Source organism: Malurus melanocephalus, unplaced genomic scaffold (assembly GCF_030028575.1).
Source record: "Malurus melanocephalus ecotype Western Australia unplaced genomic scaffold, MMel_1.1 scaffold_752, whole genome shotgun sequence".
Classification (NCBI taxonomy): Eukaryota; Metazoa; Chordata; class Aves; order Passeriformes; family Maluridae; genus Malurus; species Malurus melanocephalus.
In genome coordinates, this window is record NW_026623984.1 from 1 (window position 1) to 19834 (window position 19834).

Here is a 19834-nt window from a genome sequence, read left to right on the forward strand (position 1 = left end):
CAGGTGGCAGTGCCCTCTGTCACATGCTCTGCCATCCCTGTGTCCTTGGCCATGCTGGGGGCAGGTGGCAGTGCTGTGTGTGGGGGTGGATTGGGTGTCCCCGTGTTCCCAGGACAAGGCACAGTCAGGTCACACCTGCCCTGGGGTGCTCCCGCTTTGGGCCCAGCATGGGGAGTAGTGTCCCACAGAGGAGAGCTGTGTGTGGCCAGGGGCAGTGTGGCCTCTAAGGCCCTGCTCTTCAGGGTGGGCTGAGGAGATGTGCTGTTTTTTTCTAGGTCCAGTTTTTGGTACTGGGGAGGCCACAATGATGGCTCCTGTGAGAAGCTTCTGGAGGCTTCCACCATGTCCAGCAGAGCCAATCTCTGGTGGCTCTGAGGATGATGGACATGYCACTKGCCAAGGCTGGGCCAGTTAGAGAGSTTGGTTACACCTCTGTGATGACATTTTTAAGAAAAAAATAAAAACAAAGGCAGCATGCAGATGTTTTTAGCCAGASAAGRAGGAGGAACCCTTACTTCAACTCATGAATTGTTGTGTTAATATTTTTCCCCTCTTCTCTGCCCAGCTGTGGTAGGGTGAGGAGATGCTGTGGGTGCCTGGCATTTGGCCAGTGTCCACACCATGACAGGAGGGGACCACAGCGGTGGCAGGAGCCCCAGCCAGGGTGGCCGAGGTTTCCTGAACCTGGTGCTGGGTCCAGCATGGGCAGAGACACTGGGGCTCAGCAGAAACTCTGCACTCAGGCTTGCCCCTTCTCAGATGCAGGAGGGAAGGCAGGAATAAACAAAAAAAGGAGATTGGAGCACACTGAAGAGTACCAAGAGAGCCACTCACGGGGAGGAAAGCTGCGCTCAGGAGCCACAGGGGTGAAACGAAGCAGAAGGGTGAGGAGAGGCAGGGCTGAATACTGCACAGCACTGGGAAAGTTGTCCTCACTGAAACAGCCTGGAGCGCCTTGGAGGAGGAAGAGCACAGCTAGCAGGGTAAAAGGGACAGAGGTGCCACTCACAAAACTTCTAGGCTGGTGGTGCCTTTAAGGTCCGGGAATTCCCTGATGTCCGTTGCTCCATTGAGTGACCTGCAGGGAAATGAGGGTGAGGTGAGATGGGCAGAGGATCTGGAGGCTGCCCAGGATTCCCGACCCATCAGCCACGGTGGCATATCTGCTCCTGCCACCCTGACGTGGTGGCCTGAGGCACAGATCCAGTGTGTCCCCGTGGCTGGAGCAGTCACCTCGTGCAATGAGGACACGGGAGATAGAGCTGGGCACTGCTGTGCAAGGAGACTTGGCAAGCTCAAAGCCTCTCCCAGCCACCGACATTCTTGGCAGGATCTCTACCCAAATTAAATACAAAAAAACCCCAAACAATTACCATGGGGAATGCAAGCAGGGCATCCCACCCAAGCCTCCCCGGGTCTGTGCGTTTGGATCTAAAGAATGCAGGGCTATTGGGATGATTTATTTTATGTGCCTGGGTGAGGCTTATAAATAGAGATTTTTGAGGTTGCCTCAGTGTTTTTAGYGCTGTGCCACAGCAGGTTGGCTGAAAGGCAGTGTGGAGCAGCTGTTGTGGTGCAGGTGGYGCCCAGCCTGTGCTGGTGACCCTGGAGTGGCCTAGGGCCACTGGCTGCCCAGTGACAGGATTTGTGCCATGTGGGGCTGGGACGTGGGTTCCTCCACTTCTCCATCTGTGGAGGAAGGCAGATGCTTCCAGAGTCCTTCTGTTTGGACAACTAYACAACAAAGCTTCGAAAGCTCACAAAGTGTGTGAGGTCTTTGCTGGTCCTGGTGCAGCTATGGAGACCCTGGAAGGCCTCAATTGCTGTCACGAGTGGGCAAGAGGAATCAATGGCTACATCCAAAATGCCCTTTTCAAAATGATCTTTCCTCAGAAGAGAACATCTGCAGTACCTACTCCTTTGAGTAGCCTTTGGGGCTGGCAAAAAAAAAAAAAAAGGCTTCGTGGTCCTCTGCTGACACAGGGGTTCTTGAAAAAGGGAGGGAGGAGGCCACAAAGGTGCTCAGTATGCAGGGCTTGGCCCTCTCTGAGGGCRTGCTTGGTGAACTTACAGCGTATGGAGCTTTGGCAAGTACTGGAAGGCAGACTGTCCAACAAACTGGATGGGATTGTCATAAAAATGGCTGCAATGGGAAAGAGGAACTGGTCAGAGAGTGCTGCACATGAGGAGGAGGTGCTGTTACCGGTGAAGAGCCCCAGAGCCAGCAGCAGTGAGCCATGCAGGAGGCGCTGTGAGGAATTCTTGTTCCCAGATAACCACAGGCTCTCCTGCCTGCCTCTTCTGGCTGGACACTGGTACAAGTGAGGTCTCCTGCTGCTCTGAATGGCCCCTTTGSGGTCCTGCTGGAAAGGTGTGAAGCCCTCCTTCAACCCTACTGTGAAACCCCTTGTGCTGGAGGACACCTCCCCTGACCTCCCACACCCACCGCACCACCAGCACCTTCCCCGTGTGTCCCAGCCAGTGGAGACAGAAGGTCTCAGAAGTGAGAGTCCCAGCCAGAAGTGAGCCCTTCCATGACCAAGCGAGCTCTGGGAGGAGCTGAACTACCTCCTGCAGGAAGCACTCCCCTGCCACTAACTGTGAAWGACTTTAAATCCAAGGGAGAAATGAACATTCTGGGTGTGTGGGCTCCCCTCGTCACTCTGTGAGTGCTGCCCAWGGGACATGGGGATGGGACTGGCTGTTTGGGCTGGAGCAGCCAATGGTTTCACCCAATGTCACCATGGCTTGCCAGATACTGCTACTTCACTTAATTTAATTCCAGTTTGGACAAGCAGAGCTTTTGTCACTTGTAATGATTTTCAATGTCTGTGTGGTTCAGAGAAATAGCCAAAAGCTCTGTCTGTGCCTGGGTCAGAGGAGAAATGAGCTGATGGCTGGGTGTGTTTATCTGCAGAGCTTGGTGTCACAGCTCAGGACGGGCACACAAGGGTCTGGAAACCCAGCTGGGTGTGTTTATCTGCAGAGCTTGGTGTCACAGTTCTGGGCAGGCACACAAGGGTCTGGTACCCCAGCTCCCTAACACACGCAGCTGCTGCTGTTGCGGGCCAGCAGCGTTTCTAAACACAAGGAATGAAGCTCAGCAGATGTCAGCCAGGACTCAGAAGGTTTCCATTCAGACCACCTGTATTTTAGTCCTTTCTTGCTCTCAGGCTGTGCTGCAGCAAAGCTCAGCTGCTGGGAAAGAAGAACCCACAGCAAAAACTGGGGTGTAGCTGAGAAGGAGCAATTTCAGCCTGCCTGGCACATGGAGAGCAAATATCAGGTTGTTGTCATGCTGGCCACTGTCAGAAAACCCAACCAAAGACATCAGGAAATGCCCCTTTCTGGGCCATGCAAAGATGTAGGAAACATTATTTAATTTTCTTACATTGTTTGGAGGAGGGGATTCCCAACAAATGCGTTCTCTGGAATAGCTTTGATGTTGTTGTTATGAAAACCGCTGTTGGGAGAAACAAATATTGATATTAATTAAATTAACCCTCTTTCCTCAAGACTTTTAAAGTCAGAGAGCCTTCAAAATACACAACAAATAGGAGATGTAGGCTCCTTCCCAGCTGCAGGTGAACAAGGTCTGTGGTTTGGCAGGACAACATCTGCTCCATTCACTACTCTGTGTGGAGCTGGGTGTTCCAAATGTGACTCCACCAGCCCCACCGAGCACACAAGGACTTCAGGTTTAACACTTTACAGGTCAGGAGGCAAGAACAAGTCAAATACAAAATTTTCTACCCTCCAGGAACAGCAATTTTTATGGATGGTCTCCATTACAGCTCCACAGCTGCCAACCAGAGCGCACCAGGAATTATCAGCCCACGTGACTTTAGAAGATTTGTAGCGAAAGCTGAGATAATTTTGGTTACTCTTGAGAAAATTTCTATCAGCAAACTTCTGGAGCAGAGGAAAGCTCTGTGGCAACAGCCTGACCTCCTGTACAGCAGGGGCAGCCGCAGGTTCCTGTGTCCAGGAGTAAGACCTGGCTTGGGGTGATGCCCAGGTTCTTAATCTCAGAGGAGTCTGGGCAGATGGTTAGCTGGAATTTGCCTCTTCTTTAGTGACAGGCATTTCAAAAGCCATCTCAAAGGGAATTAAGAATCTTATTCTCGTTTTGAAGGTAAGATTAGTGATGGTGTCTGGGCTGAACAGAAAAGTCTCATGAGAGTTCTTCCAATTAAGAAAAAAAGTAATGTCAGATTTTACTCCAAGGCTCCCAGAAGCACAAGAGCAGCTGCTTGTGTGACACAGGAACTGTGGATCCACATCAACACACCCCACCCTGGGGCTTCTACCTTTGTGGGCGATAAGTTGGATGGTTTCTCATTTTAGAGTCTCCCAGGCTGACCGGTTAGAGGAAGGAGAGCTATCCACTCAAATGGTTATAAACTTTGGTGATTCCCTAATAAATTTATCCTAAGGGAGATAAAACACTTTCYGCACATTAGAGGAGGTAGCACAGGGCCTGCAGAAATGATGGCCTCACAATAACATGGATAACTCCAGGTTGTGGTCCCAGGCTGGGGAATGGACATCAGGAGTCCATTCAGGAAATGTTCAGCCAGGAGATGAGTTTGAGTCCCTTGGATGCCACAGGAGAGTGAAAAACTGCAGGAGGAACCTGCCATGGTATGGAGGCTGATGGGGAGGTGATCAGAGCTGGTGGAAATTGAGGGGTTAAATTRCTTTGATGCAGTGGAGAGGGCTGGGAAGGAAAAGAAAGGCTTGGACTGAGTGCTCTGCTCAAGTCAGAGCACATGCGATGTTTTATTGGTCACCCCATTGGGGAACGGTTTTGAAAAGGAATAAATGGAAAAGGTTTTGAAAAGGAATAAATGGAAAAGGTTTGAAAAGGAATAAAAGGAAAATCTCACAGCTCCTGCAGTCGGCCCAGCGTCCTGATAGCCCCGGGGAATTCCAGCAGCTCGTTGTAGTTCAGATCCCTGAAAGACAGAGAAGGGAAAAAACATTATTAACGTTACTGTAGGAACTCAACCGTGCATCTGTGCTTTGAAGCCACGGAAACTTGGTCGTTAACATGGGAGACAGGCTTTTCCTACCATGCTGATCCAGCCCCTGTCTGGAAACACAGTCTCACACATTCCTGCAGCAGAAATATTCCCTCCTGGGAGCAGTGCCAGGTCAGAGACAGTCCAAGCCATGGGACCCTGCCCCCAAGTGCCCTGTGCCCAGCACTGGGCACTGCTGCTGCTCCCCCTTCTCCCAGGAGCTCATCACTGGGGCTTTGGCTCTCAGTAATTTTTCTTGTCTTTCCAGGTCAAAAGGGGATTCTTTGAAGGACAAGGAACACGAGCAGCTTCAGTGTGTGTGTCTCATCAAGGGCCCCCCAACTCAGTGGTGCAGAGGGGATCAGGGGACCATTCCCTCAGTGTTTGTCCTGGGGGTGACACGCTGGACTGGGACCAGTGAGGAGTCTGTGGGAAGATTTAGGTCTTCTTCTGATGGGTGGGGTCAACCCCACCCTGGAATGTATGAGCCAAAGCTGGAAGTGATGTGCAAGAGGTGCTGACACTGTTGAGCATTGAGTCTAATTTGCTGCGTAGTATGATGCCTTAGGATTTTTACCTTCTATATTTTTCATGTGTCTGTATTCTTGTAATTCTCTAATACAGCGCTAAAGCTCCTGTTCTCCCATTTTTAGACAAAACAAGTCCTCTTTGGGCCTGAAACTCCAGAACACCTCACTGTCTCAGAGCCCCAAAATATGGAAACAACAGTGGAACTGGGGAGAGCAAGCTTGGGGTGGTTGACATCATCACCTGAAGGTTTAATTGGAGAACTGGGACCCAATTTGTTAATTAGACAGAACTTATAAAAGGGGAAGATTTTCTGACTTGGGGTCCATTTTGGGYGTAGCCTTATGAGGAGGCTTTGTCTGCCCTGAATGTACCTGTAGGCCTTTGTTAAATTTGTCTGTTTTTACTCTCTTAACTTTGTCTGGCCTCCGTTTCAGGTAAGCCCTGTTTAAGGCATCAGTAAAATAAATAAAATATGGTATATTGGTTATAATGACAAGYGTAGAATTTACCTGCCCTGATTGGGCAACCCGAAGAGACATTTGACTCTGAATGAAAGCTCAGGAGCTGTGCTTGCTCTTCAAGGATGGGTTTAACCTCTAGAAAAGGATTTATTCAACCTATGAGGCACTGCTGTGAGCCTGGGAGGAGCAGCTCCCTCAGGGCAGCGATCCTGCTGCTGGCTGGAGGGTGCCCATGGAGCCTGTCTGGGCTCTGGGTGTGCAGCCCTTCCCTCAAGCATGCCCAGCGTTCTCCTTGGAAGGTGATTTTAGCTTTGTTTGTCACAATTCAGACATCTGACCCTGTCCTGGCCATCCCACTTCCCACCTCACTCAAGTCTGAGAGCCATGCCACTGCTTCCTACCTGCATGACATTCACCAAGCTTTAAGTGGTAGATACTTTGGAACGTGATTACTGGCTCCTGGAGATTACTGTATAATTACACTTAATGAACCTCAAAGTAATTACCATGTAACCTGGATTGTGGTTTATGGAACAGAAATAACTGAGTATTTACACAGCCATGAGCTGCTGCCCAATTACCCTGTAATTCTCCTCCTCTGGGCCCAGGCATGGTCATTAGGTAATGATCTCTCTTGGCCCCCTTGTCTCTTATATCTTCTCTCATTGCCAGTACCCGCTTGGGAACGACTCTGTGGCACCACCTCGGCTTCGCCCTGAAGGTGTTTACATGGGAAATCAACCCAGAGAAAGTCTCCAAATCAGTCCTTCCAGGACTTCCAGCTTGTGTGATTTATGTCTTAGGGAATGCTTATCAGGGAGCTGCAAGACAAGGCATAGACCCTGAGGAAAAATATGGAATGAGGTTGTCATGRGTGGATTTTGTCTAGTGTAGCTCTGACTAGGGCCACACCAGCCCTTGTTGTTGCATTCCCTGAGAAGCCCAGGGGCTGTGGCAGGTCCTGGTCTGGCAGGGTTTGTCCCCTGACACCGAGGGCAGTTTTCCCTCCTCCAGTTGTCCAGGGATCTGGATGCTGGTACCATGTGCAGGGATTTGAGCAAATGAATCCTGCTCTAATGGTTGGCAGTGCTGGCAATCAGCAGGGAAGGAGCACATGGTGAGACCATGAGCTCTGCCTGCCCAGGGTCCACCCTGCGGGGTGGTGGCAGAGTCCCAGCACACCTGAAGCTGCTGTGCCTGTCCCAGGGCCCAGGAGTGGGACAGGAGCAGTGTCCCCTCCTCACACCCTCACAACAGATATACTCACATCTGTTACACAGCAGAGCTCTACCTCTCCCTGATCTCTCTCTGACACACTCTACTCTCATCTGGCTCCAAGCAGCTTGATGATTGTCCTCAGTCTTCTCTACTTGAGCCCAAATGGATCTGTTCAGGAATAAACAGCCCAACACATGGCTGCTCACAGCCTTGCTCTCTGCTTGTAATTGCTCATCAGCTGCTTTTGGCCAAAATGGCAAGAGATGTAGATGTCATCGTCTGTTGATGGCACCTGCCAGGTTCCGTCAGAGCCTGGCTGGGAGCTCTCACTGCTCCCCTTGGTGACCAGGGACAGGATTGTTAATGACACACATCCCTTCTCTGCAGCTCAGGAAGGTGCAGGAGTGGATTTACAAAGTGAACCAGCAATGTGAAGAGCAGGTAGGACCCCRCTGGACATTTTCAAAGCATCAGACAAATCTGATTAACCCTCAGAGCACTGCACTGGCTGGAATCAGAGGCATTACCAGGCTAAATCGACTGACAGACCCAAATCTCTGCACATAAGGTGCATGATGCCTTTAAAAATGTCACCCTGCAGTGACTGTCTTGAACAGAAAGATTCCCCAGGGAGCAGGAAGCTGCAGAGGTCACTCAAGGCTGGTGTCTGTCTGCCTGTGCCACCTCCCTCCCCTGCACCAGGGCTGGCATGAGCCCAGGGACCATCCCTGGAGGAGAGGCACCATGAGCCCCACCCTGGGTGACACTCAGACCGTCATTGCCATGTCACTGCCACTGCAGAGGCTTCCTGGGATGGCACAGGGCTGTTTCTCCCCAGTGACACCCAGTGACATGGCTGTGAGGTGCTGACAGAAGGGAAACGTTGCCCAACCCAGAGGAGGATTGGCACACCTGTGATTCAGTACCAGAACAAGGGATCTTGGATCTGCAACCAGCATTATTTACAAGGAATAATTCACTCTGCTGCAATATTTGCTCCTGTCTTTCTTTCTCTAAAAATGTGTTTCCTTTCCAGCCTGCATCTCTTCCAGGCAGGCCAGTCTTTCATCAGCAGATGAAGGTTCTGTTTGTAGCTCCGCGGGTGTGCAAGTACGCACAGGACCCGCTCTTCCTGAGCGAACACACACCGTTCCCAGCCCTGGCAGCATCCTGGGGCCTCCTTCCCCTCTGCACTCGACAGATACAAAGAGCATTCATTGTGTTCGGCAGCTCCGGCTGGGTAAAAGCCCATCTCGGAATGCTGGCAGACGCTGGGCTTGTTGGAAAGTGGAAATGCGCCCAGGTGTAGTCATGCTGCTGCACTCSGGCTGCCAGCGACCCCGCTCTGCTCAGAGCAGACAAGGTGCCTGTGCTCAGTCCTGCCCGTGCTTCCTGGGTTTTGGGGAGGTGAGTCTTCCTCCTGGAGAACAATCCAGATCTTCTGGGGAGCAGGGCCCTGGTGCTGCTTGCAGGTGGCCTCTCTCGCCGCCTTGACTTGTGTCTAGTGCTGCTCCCAGCCAGGCTCTGCCCAGGCCRTGGGGTTCAGCTGGATGGAGGGACTGGAGGAAACCAGCACTCGGGATGGTCCTCAGGGGTCATCTTTCCTTGCAGTGGGGCCACTCTTCCCAAAGCCCAGACTTAAACCCCAACCCACAGGTGGCTTCCCTCTCCCTGGGGAACTGCAGTTGGGCTCTGGTCCAAGCAATGGCCCAGAAGCAGCATTCACTCTCCACCACAGGCTGGGCCAAACTCCCCACAGGAGAGCAGGCAGAGAGATGCTCCTGTCAGCGGGGAAGTTTCTGTTCATTTAGTGAAATTCAGTTCTCAGGTCCTTCCTGATGGAGTAGGGCTCCATCTGTTCCAGACATTTCCTCTCTGCCTGCTCTCCTGTGGGGAGTTTGGCCCAGCCTGTRTGCCYRCTGGTGGCTCTCYGGAGCTTCCTCCCCAGCACAGGGTCAAGGCAGAAGAGACATGAATGTCTGAATGAAACCTCAGGAGCTCTGTTTATTCTCCAAGGATGGGCTTAACCTCTGGAAAGGTTATTTGACCTATGGGACACTGTTGTGAGCCTGGGATGATTTTGCCCCTGCCAGCCTTGTGGCAGGGATGATTTTGCTTTTTGATTCCAGTGGCAACAAAATTTCCTCCACTGAATGTGTCAGTGAAGTGCCCATAATTGACAAACCCTCCCCAGGAGCTGGTGGATGTAGAAATGGAGGTGCTGGAGCAAGTACCTCCAAGAGTGCCCTTCCTCTCCCTGCCTTGTCTGAGATACTTGGGCAATGCTTTGTTGCCACAGCTGCCCACTCTGACACTTCCCCACTGCTTCCAGATCTGGGATGGTGCAGGGAAAGCTGCAGAAAGTCATTGCACTGCTCCCAAAAAGTCACTGCACTGCTGTGGCGTGGGCTGGGGTGGCCCAGGAGACCCCTTGGCCCAAGGCAGCTGGAGCTGGAAGTGCTGCCCCAGCTCTGGGGGCTGACCCAAGGCTTTGTGTGCCACCTGTGGGGTTTCCTGGCACAAAGCAGATCAATGGCAGTGTTACGTGGTAGAAGGATGGCACCACACCATGGCCATGGCTGCGCCAAACCATAAGGAAGGCTCGTAACAAAATGAATAGAAATCATGAGCATGGCATAAGGGAGTTTCCCCATTATCAAGGGCTTTAGAAAGCGAAATCAGTCAGGCAAGAGGTTCAGAACTGATGTGCAAGAGCGATGACTATGAATAATCCCTTTCCTCAGTYAGGCTCGAAGTCTCCAGCCCTAGCATGGGGTTGGCAAGAGGAGCCTTGTGTGTTCTGCTTGAAATGAAAACTTCTGAAAGGTCACCCAGTCTGCCCAAAACACCCTGAACTGGCTGGCTTTGCATTGTTGTTATTGCTAGAGGGAGCCTATAGCTTCATATTTGGAAGATCTTAACCACCCCTGTTGTTTATTTAGAAATAAAAGTAAATTGACATCAAAGGCACAGTTATTTTGGGCTTTAAGTGCCAGGATGATTTGAAGCTGACAACAAGCAGCCTGGAACTATTAATATCTTCAGTCATGCCAAAAGGAGAGAAGGAGGGGAAAGAGTCTCAGGTCAATTTTCTGCCTGTTAGGGACTATTAGTGGTTCCACACAGGAAGCCAAAAAAAATAAAATTATATAGTACTATAAATTCTTCCATAAGCCACAAAACACCACAAATTTGCAGCTAATAAACCTGAAGATGAAGTGAGATTAGAAGCTGTAGATGGGACATTTGCTGACTATTTCAATCCCAGTGGAGCTGGAGATGTGACCATGGTCCCTGGAGGGGACTTYGTGCAGCCCTCCCTGAGGACCTGCATTTCCACCTGTCCTGTGCTGGCACCTCATCAAGTTGCCAATAAATGTAATTACTGCCTCTGCTAGTTGTGCTGGTTCCTGCGGGCAAATCAAGCATTGGAAATGATTTAATTGGTAGTCTGGAAGCCCAGGGGGGCCACCATGACCATGTAGTTTGACCTCTTGCCCAGCACTGGCCAGACAGTGTTACCAGACTCCTCACATCCACTCRTGGCTCATGGCTGAGCTGCCAGATCAGTTCAAATACGAAGAGTGAACTGGACAATCAGGTGCCTTATTTTATAGAATCAGAGATTCATTCAGTTGGGAAAGCCAAGATCATCGGGTCCAACCATTAACCCCACACTAAACCGTGCCCCTAAGCACCCTGAGTGTTTTTTGAATGCTTCCAGTGTTTTCTGTTGTGTGTCCACAGCCCAAGCCCCGCTCTCCTGGTTGTGGCATGCAGGGAGTGTGCATGCAGCTCGGCCTGAGGGGTGAGGTGCTGCCAGAGATGAGAGAGAGGAGGGAAAAGGGATGTGGAAGGACAATGTGTCCATCCCCTAAAGGAAGACATGCTAGAGAGGGACGTTCACGTGCACAGCAGAGAGAAATGCCCCACCATGGGATTCATCTGCTAGGGCCAGTGCTTTCATTGGCAAATTAATCACGTCCTAGAAAAGCCCCTTTCTTTGACAGTTCTAAGAAGAAACCAGGCTAGGATGGAACTCAAGGGAGTGCATGTGTGTCCCAAAGGAGCAGAGATGGGCTGCCCACAGTGGGAAGGTTGTCAGGTACTTATGGGATGTAATTCATGCCAGGAGCAAGCAGCAATCTCTGAACCAGGATTCATTTTGACAGCCTGGCCTGGAAACGCCCCAGCCTTTCACTTCACAGGGTTCCTGTGGCACTGCTGGGCCACTCTCGGGGTGGGGGGACTCTCTGAGGGCTGTGCCTTGTACCCCTGCAGCCCCCAATCCCTCCCAGATCTCCTCTGAAGATCCCAGCAGTGTGCAGGGTGTGGCTGTTCCACCCCGGGSTCCTGGCTGTCCTCTGACTGACCGAGATAATTAATTACCTTGATTAATATTTGATGTATCTGACACTCTGCCATGCATACACGGACCCAGAGGTGCTGCTGAGCAGAGCCCTCGCTGCTGGACACACAGAAACACTCACGGATTTGATGGCTCAGGAAGGCAGGCACGGAGGAGGAAGAGGAGGAGGGGCCTGTCTTTGCCAGGCTGGAGAGGAAGGCAAGGCTCAAGGCAGCCTGAGCATTCCCCATCTGCAGGGAAGGAGCTGGGGATTCCTACCTGCTCCCCAGGGTGCACATAGGGCTGGGGATCAGTCCCTGCAGCTCTGCTGCTGGAAGGAGGGAGTGGAGCGCGGGCTAGAGGCAGAGCTGCTGCGCATCAGCACATCCATGGTGAAAACTTGTCCCCAGCTGCCTTTGCTGCCCTTCTGCCACYTGCAAGGGCTGCTCCTTCTCTGCACAGGCATTAGCTCACACTCACACACCTCGGGAGGCAGGAGCATGGGCAACTGCTCTCTGGGAACAGGGAAAGGCTTCGGGCAAAGGAAACTCAAGGAGCCAGAGGAGCTGAGGATCCCTGACATGTCTGGAGACCCAGACTCCAGGAGCTTGGAGAACCTCAGTGCTGTTGGTCATTGCAAGGTCAGGGGCTCCATGGCCGGGAAAACCAGGCTGGAGAGCTGGCCRGGTGCAAGAGGGGTATTTGAGGATTTGGTGGGAAAAGGGAGAGCAGGCAGAGTCCTGCGATAGAGATGAGCCTTGCAGTGGAGCTGTGGAAAAGGGGAGTGGCCCCAGAAGTGCCTTTTCACCTGAACTGCCTTCATTTTTTCTCTTTTTTTTCTTTACAAACTTGCAGAATGTCGTGTCTGACTGTGGTTGTGTTCTGCCAAGCTGAGCTGCAYCAGGAGGACACATTTCTGCTAGTACAGGCTCCCGCTCTTGGGGGAGCAGGGCCCAAGGGACCCAGTGTCCGGTCCCCATGCTCCCAGTGTCCGGTCCCCGTGTTCCCAGTCAGTGTCTGCTCCCCGTGCTCCCAGTCAGAGCCAAGGACATTTGCCAGTTCAGTTTTACAGGTGATTYCCTCTGTTTGGAAAAGTCGCTTTCCAGTTATGCAGCGATCAGAGAAGGCAATGAACTTTACAGCTTTGCTCTTGGACCAGACACAGGGCTCTCAGAACTGTGGCCCCTCTTTCCAAAATGCCACCTGTCCCCTTCCTTCCTCCATCCCCTCACTCTGGGTGCCTCAGCCTCTCCTGAAGTCCCTTCCACCCTCTGGCAGGGCAGGTTGGGATTGCACATCTGAGCTGCCTCTGAGGAATTKCTCAGGGATCCACCCTGGCACCACAGGGCTGGAGCATCAGGGTACCGAGGAAGCACCAGAGCAGCTCAGGACAGCAAATAGGGCATCCTTGGGGGGTCAAACCCATCAGCTTTGGAAATTGTGCAGATTTGGGATTAGCATCAAAAAATGAACAAAAGGCTTCAAATCAAGCATGCTGATGGAGAAAAATCCACTTGAGGAACAAGGTAGCATTTGGCARTGTTTCAGGAAAACAGCAAAGCCTGCTGGCCCTTAAAGTGTCGAACATCCCTTGCATGAGCTGTACTGGCGATATTTCCCATTTCCTTCTTCCTGCCTTCATTGCCCAAGGTGCCCTTTATATTAATTTTCTCTCTTTTTTTTTTTTTTTTTTTTCTCCCATGAAAATCCAACTCTCCAGAGGAGAGGTTCCAGCTCTATTCTGCATTTACAGACTCGACTAATTACCCAGATAATGGGATGGCTGCTGTGGTAAGAGCATTTCCTGTGAGGCAAGGTTAGGCAGATAAAATGCCTGGAGCCAGAGGGTTTTGCATTCAGCCCTTCTGGGAGACGTTTTTAATTTATTAGTGCTATTTTTTTAAAAATAAATTAAAATGTTTTTAAATGAATGGAGATTTGCTCTTTCCAAGTGATTTATCTGCTTTGTCTGATGGGTGGGGGAGCTGGCAGGGGTGTGGATGGGGAGGGAGAATCCAGGGAGATAGGAAACAGCGGGGTCATCTCAGGTGGAGGGGATGGGCCAGCGCTGCGTGGCCTTTCTGAACYGGCTCCCCATCCTGTCCGTGTCAGGGATGGGTTGGAGATCTCCCAAAGGAGCAGCACTTTTAGGGCAGATTGTTGCTATTTTGGCCGTAGCCTGGAGAGTTTTGAGCCGGTCATGGGGAGCAGCCATTCCTTTGGCAGCCCTGGCTGTGCCCTGGCTGGGTGCTGGGAGGGCAGGACACTGCTGGGACACACTGTCCCTCCTTCCAGCACTGGGTCCTGTTGGTGTGACTGTGCCCCTCTGTGCCAGCACGGAGTCCTGTTGGTGTGATTGTGCCCCAGCACTGGGTCCTGTCGGTGTGACTGTACCCCAGCACCGGGTCCTGTCAATGTGACTGTGCCCCTCTGTGCCCGCACTGGGTCCTGTCAGTGTGACTGTGCCCCTCTGTCCGTGTGACTGCTGGGCAGGAGCAGCCCTGGCCTTGCCTTCGCTCCCAGCTCCGTGGACTCGGCTGTGTCCATGTAAGGACTGTTGCCAGAACCAGAGCTGTCCCTTTTTCCTTTTTCCCTTTGCCTCAGCAGCTCCAAACAGGGTCCTGAGCAGGTGTTGGGGAATAGGAGGTGGCTTTTATGGCAGGGGACCTGCACGTCCCTTGCCAGGGACCCACTCGGCACTGCCGGCCCACCTGAGGCACATCTGAGAGCCCAGAGGTGCCAGAGCTGCCCCTGGTGCCCACCTGGCTCATACCAGAGCCCCAGGACTTGCTTCCTGTGCTCTGTGTGTGTGACAGCCGGGGCCACCACACCTCTCCCTGCTTGGACCAAACAGTCCTGATTGGAGAAAATGCTTTCCCCTTTTATACAAAGCAGAAATCATATCCCAGGGGCATTTTCAATGGCCACTTCCACAACTGCTTTGTACAAAGCAGTTGGTGGAAAAGTTTGGAAGATCTGTAAGGAGCCTTTGCCCTCTTTCAGCTGCTCTGGAGCCTTCTCTGCCCTGCTATGGGGAGACTAAGGGCTGGGGGCTGTCTGGCAGCAGGCACCGTGGGAATGCTAAAGGATAGTCTATGTGTGCTGGTGTTGGGAGCTGGAGCTTGGGGCTCTGAAATTCAGGGATCATGAGATGCCCTCCCCATGGCTGTCCCTGGGGCACTGCATACACGCTCAGACACACACGTGTGTGTCGAGCTGCACAGGCTCACATCACCTTCCCCTCCCATCCCTCTGCACGGAGCAGGGACTGGGAGCTTGGTCATGTGGGGGGACTTCACTCACTCCCCTTTCCCTTCAGCTCTCATCCATGAAATATTCATATTGCAGGGGCACAGAGGGATAAATTCAGTGTTATCACCGTCTACCCAATGAGGCCAAAGTTGAGCACTGCGAGGTGTGAGGTAATTACTCCTCAGCCTTTAGCCTGTGCTCAGACTGATTGCAAAGCTCAGGGACCTCAGGACACTGCTCAGCTTTCCAGGTGAAGGTGGTGAGGAAGAAACCTGCCACAAGACCAGCCCCAGYGTGGAAATTGCTGTTACAGGAATCCCCTCGTGAGAAATGCTTTCCTCACCCAGCAGTGGGGAGCCTGGCTCCTGTTGGGAGCACCATGCAGCCCTTTGGACGGCAGCTTTCCCTGCTGTCCCTCTGAAACCACAGCACTCTGCCCCCAGCCCTGAGCCCAGGTGTGAGGGTTCCCAAAAATYAGCCCTTGGCACTGCAGCCATGCTCCTGGCTCCAGCTCACTGCTCCTTCCACCAGCATTCCTGCTCACCAGGCTTAGGATGTACAAYGAATCTCATCACAGAATAATCATGGCATGGTTTGGGTTGGAAGGGACCTTAAAGGTCATCTAATTTCAAGCCCTGCCATGGGAAGGTGTCTGACCCCCCTGCCCTTCTTGCTGCATTGTTGAAGAATGAGGAATTAACCCTAAAATCAGGAAACGCAGAAGTCAAGATCTTTCCATCCAAATGGCAGAGCAGGTTACGCTGACAGATGTTTCACAGCACAGGTTAAACCTCCCGAAGGACAACACGCCACAGGGCGGGTCTGACAAGGCAGATCGGGGACAGAGAGGCAATATGAGGGGCAGTGTGTCTGCAGGCTCAGCTCTTGGCATGCTTTGCACCTAYTGCCTGCAAAAGATGGCGCTTCTTGACTCCTTTCCATTTCACCTTCCCACTCCTCACCCTCTCGGGACTCCCTCACCTCGCTGTGCCAGGCCATGTGTCAGGCCATTTGCTGTGGTCCAAACATTCACCTTGGCCACATGCCTTCCCCTCTGGCCATGCCCAAGGGCAGTGGATGTTCTTTTCCTGGTGTTTGTGGTCTCCATGGCCAGCAGTGGATGTCCTTCCCCTGGTGTTTGTGGTCTCCATGCCCAGCAGTGGCTGCCCTTCCCCTGTTGTTTATGGTCTCCATGCCCAGCAGGCTCTGCCCTGCGGTGTTGGCTCCTGCCTGCATTTCCTGTGGACCTTACACCTTGTGTGGAGGATCAAGGCCTCACCCAAAAGGGCTACAGGAGGAATGTGTCACACCAAGATATTTACACTCTTATTTACTCCATGTCTTTGGGAAAGGGCTAAAAAATACCAGGCTGCTCCCACTCCAATCGTCTAATCCTGGATTTCATGGCTCATYTTGGAGCTTCTCCCCACAGCCAGCAAGGTTGTTTGGTGTCACCTCTCAGGCTGATGGAAAATGGAGAGAGAATCTTACTGGTTTACAGGGCTGTTTCGAAACCCCTTTGGGAACCTGGCCCAGGTGGCTCTGACTTGCTTCCAGCCTGCCTGCCAGCTTTCCTTCCCAGGGAGAGAAGCCTGGGGGGGGCGGCTGGTGAGCAGCCAGGTCTTGCCCTGACAGAGAAAATTTTCTTGGAGCTGCTTTCTCCAGCTGAGTGCGGGTGTTTGACTGGTTGAGACCTGGTGGGTGCTGCACACCTGCCTGTCCCCCCTTCAGTGTGGGGAGCACAGAGATGCTCTTGCTGTGCCCTTGGCAGAGCTRATTGTGCACAGATGCTGCAGATCAGTGCAAGGGAGATGTGAAGTCATTCATTCAGCTTCACCTCTTTCCAGGTTTGCTGCCCTTCTGAAATATCAGGGCCAAGCCCTCTCCAAGAACAGAGATGCTGTACTGGGATCTGTTTTAGCAGAATCCCTGGGACTCAGGGTAGGTGTGCAGTGTGGTTGTGGTGACACAGATTGCACATTGCTGACAYCTGCATGAGGCACTGGCTGCTGCTTCTCTGAGGGTATTGGCATTTGATAAAAATAGAARTTTTCCTGCCTAGCTGAATATGAGGAGAAATATTTCCCCTAGGGAAACAGAGGTTTTTGCACCTAAAACTTCCCAGGCTCTTCTGAAAAACCTGAAACAATGTTTTCCTCTCAAATTTTACAGTTTCTCAGCTATTGAGCCTGGTTTATAATCAGCATCTGGCCACAAATACTCATTTTAGGAACCCTGGAGAAATTTCTGTCTTCACCAACCCTTACCATCCTGTTGCCTCCCAGGAGGTAACGCCCACGGGGTAACTGAGAGCACGGCTTGGCCTCCACAAGCCAAGAAAATGTGCTAAGTGCTGTCAACAGAATGTAATCATAATTTGAGTTAAAGGGTAAACGTGGAGACTATAATCGTCTCCACATGCACAGGAGCTCAGAGGTGGGAGGTAGGTGCAGGTCCAGCAGCTTGGCTGGGATGGTGCCACCAAAACATGGGTGGTTTTTTGCCCCAGAGCTTGTCCAGCTTTGGTCCTCAGGCAGGTGGGTGCTAAGGACTGACATGGGGGGAGGCTTTACCTGGGGAACATGCACTCCTCAAGGATCACTGCCTTGGAATGTTCACTGGCCTGTAGGGGAGAGTGGGATGCTCAGGCCAGGAGGAATAGAAGGCATCTCATTGCCCATGGAGGATGCTCCTTCAGAGCAGTCAGATGTGGACAAGAGTGTGGAGAGCCTGGAGGTGARGGTTGGATGCTCGGGCCAAGAGGAGTAGAAGGCATCTCATTGCCTCTGGAGGATGCTCAGATGTGGAGGAGAGAGTGGAGAGCCTGGAGCTCAGTGTCCTCATGCAGGCAGCTGGGCAGGGTGGAGCTGTGGGACATTCACAGCACCGGGGTGTCCTGCAGAGCCTGGACACAGCCACAGCCCTGCTCCCCCAGGACCACCCCTGGAGGATACATCCTGCCAGGGCTGCCTGGTGAGCAGCAGCAGAGACAGAACTTGCACTGCTGCAGCTCCCCAGAGTCCCGGGAATGCTGCACAGCCATGTCCCTGTGGAACCGGGAGAACGAGCGGGGCACACGGAGCTCCCCAAGTGCTGGGTGYCCCCTCAGATGAGCAGCAAAAGGCAAAGAAAGGGTGAGAGAGGGGGAATAAGCTTTCAGCACAAATGTCTGTGGAGACAGAATTCTCTCCCAGGGGTAGGGAACCCTTTAGTCTTCCCCACAGCAAGGAAGGGGCCATGTTCTCCTTCGCAGCTCTATTCTGTCGGGACGAGCAGCGGGATCTCTGAGCACCCTGGCTACAGAGAAGGGTTGCCCAGATGTGGATTGGGATGTTCCTGCATGTTCTGCTACAACTACAGCCCAAACAAGGTTTCCTTCCACCAGTGAGCTCTCTGCTCGCTCCTGCAGCCTGCCTGCCTTTGTGCTGCCTGGGTGCTGTGGCTCTGCCCTCACACATTTGCTTGTGACCACCAGGAATGACTGGGGACAGAGCCAAGCTGGGACCCGTGGGTCAGCAGAGGAGACCATCCATCAGCCTCCCAGCCCTGGCACGGCTCAGCCTCTCCCCAACTGAGCCCTTCTGGGTGGTCCCAGGATCTGCCAGTCTGCAGGGAAGAGACAATGCCTGCCATGGTCCTGCCCTGAGGAGCACGTCTGGGGACTGAGGGCTGGCCTGCTGCTGCCACTCCTGCCCAACAGCTCCTGTTGGCACTGTGCTGGGCACAGAGGGGCCCTGTCTCTGTGAGTGGCACTTGAATGCTGGGAAGCAGCGTGTCCCTTTGCTGTGACCCGGACCCCCTGGCTCTTCCTGGCAGGAAGTGAGGCCCCAACTCTGAACCCAACTCACACAAAGGGATAAGTTTCTGCACAATTGAAGGCATCAGGCTCCTCTTGCAATYTTTCAGAGCCTCGATTGATGTGTTTGCTCGTTTGTGTTTCCTCCTGGGCTGGTGCACAGCCCACGAGGCTCAGGCCACTCGTGCAGCTGTCACAGYTCAGGGATTGTGTGGCCAGGCTGCCCTGGAGTTCAGGGAGATCTCTGCTGCTGATCACAGAATCGTGGAGGTTTGGCTTGGAAGGRACCTCAGAATCCATCCAGTTCCACCTCCTGCCATGGGCAGGGACACCTTCCACTGTCSCAGGCTGYTCCAAGACCCATCCAGCCTGGCCTTGGACACTTCCAGGKATGGGGCAGACACAGCTTCTGTGGGCAGCACCCTCACAGCCAAAATGTCTTTCTACAGTCCAATCTCAACCACCTTTCTGAAGATGTGTCCTGGAAGAGAGTTCCCTCCTGCTTCCCACCCTCCCTGCAGTCTCCTGATGGGCTGTGTCCCAGCCAAGCCAAGCACATGGTGCAAGATGAAGTCAGCTGGCTGTGGGTAACACCAGGCAACATGMGACCACCTCAAACAGAGATACCCCACAGACCCCTGAGGACTTTACAGGCCCCAAACCCAAGCCAGCCCCTTGTTTTAGTGGTCAGGCACTGGGAGGCTTTAGGACCATGCCCATGTGCTGAGGAAGAAGACACACTCCCTGAGCAGGGCATGCATCCAAACTCATGGGATTGCACCTGGACTGGACTGGTGTCCAGGGCCTCGGCAGCCCCTGCCAATCACATTGTCCACATGCCCAGATCCCTCTGCAGCAGCAGCACAGCCTGACAGCCACAGAGGGGGAGCCCAGGCTCTCACTCTCCAGTGACCATTGTGCCCTGGGCATCCAAATGTGCTGGTGCCCAGAGCCAGCCCTGCTGAGACCCTCAGTGCGGGGTGACCAGTGACACCTGGGGGGCTGACCCCTTTGCTGTGCGCTGTGCTGGGGATGAACACACCCCATATCTTTAGGAAAGAAAAAACAAAGGACTCACAGAGTTTCCAGACTGTGCAGCCCATCAAAGCCGTTGGCTCCCAGGCTCTGGATGCGGTTGTTGTGCAGGTGCCTGTGGACAAAACAGACATGGTCAGTGGGAGTGCCAGCTGACCTTTCCTTTCCT

At 52.8% G+C, this 19834-nt stretch overlaps 1 protein-coding gene across 1 annotated transcript in view; it reads right to left on the reverse strand.

Moving 5' to 3' along the window:
* Positions 1-684: 684 nt before the first annotated feature.
* Positions 685-19834, reverse strand: part of LOC130584722 (leucine-rich repeat-containing G-protein coupled receptor 6-like) — a 133841-nt gene continuing 114691 nt past the window's right edge. The window contains exons 6-10 of the mRNA XM_057384871.1: positions 19709-19780; positions 4890-4958; positions 3392-3463; positions 2072-2143; positions 685-1078 (exon numbers count right to left, since the gene is read on the reverse strand). Of these exons, the coding sequence (XP_057240854.1) occupies positions 1006-1078; positions 2072-2143; positions 3392-3463; positions 4890-4958; positions 19709-19780 (358 nt within the window). The 3' untranslated portion in view covers positions 685-1005. The remainder of the gene's footprint in view (positions 1079-2071; positions 2144-3391; positions 3464-4889; positions 4959-19708; positions 19781-19834) is intronic.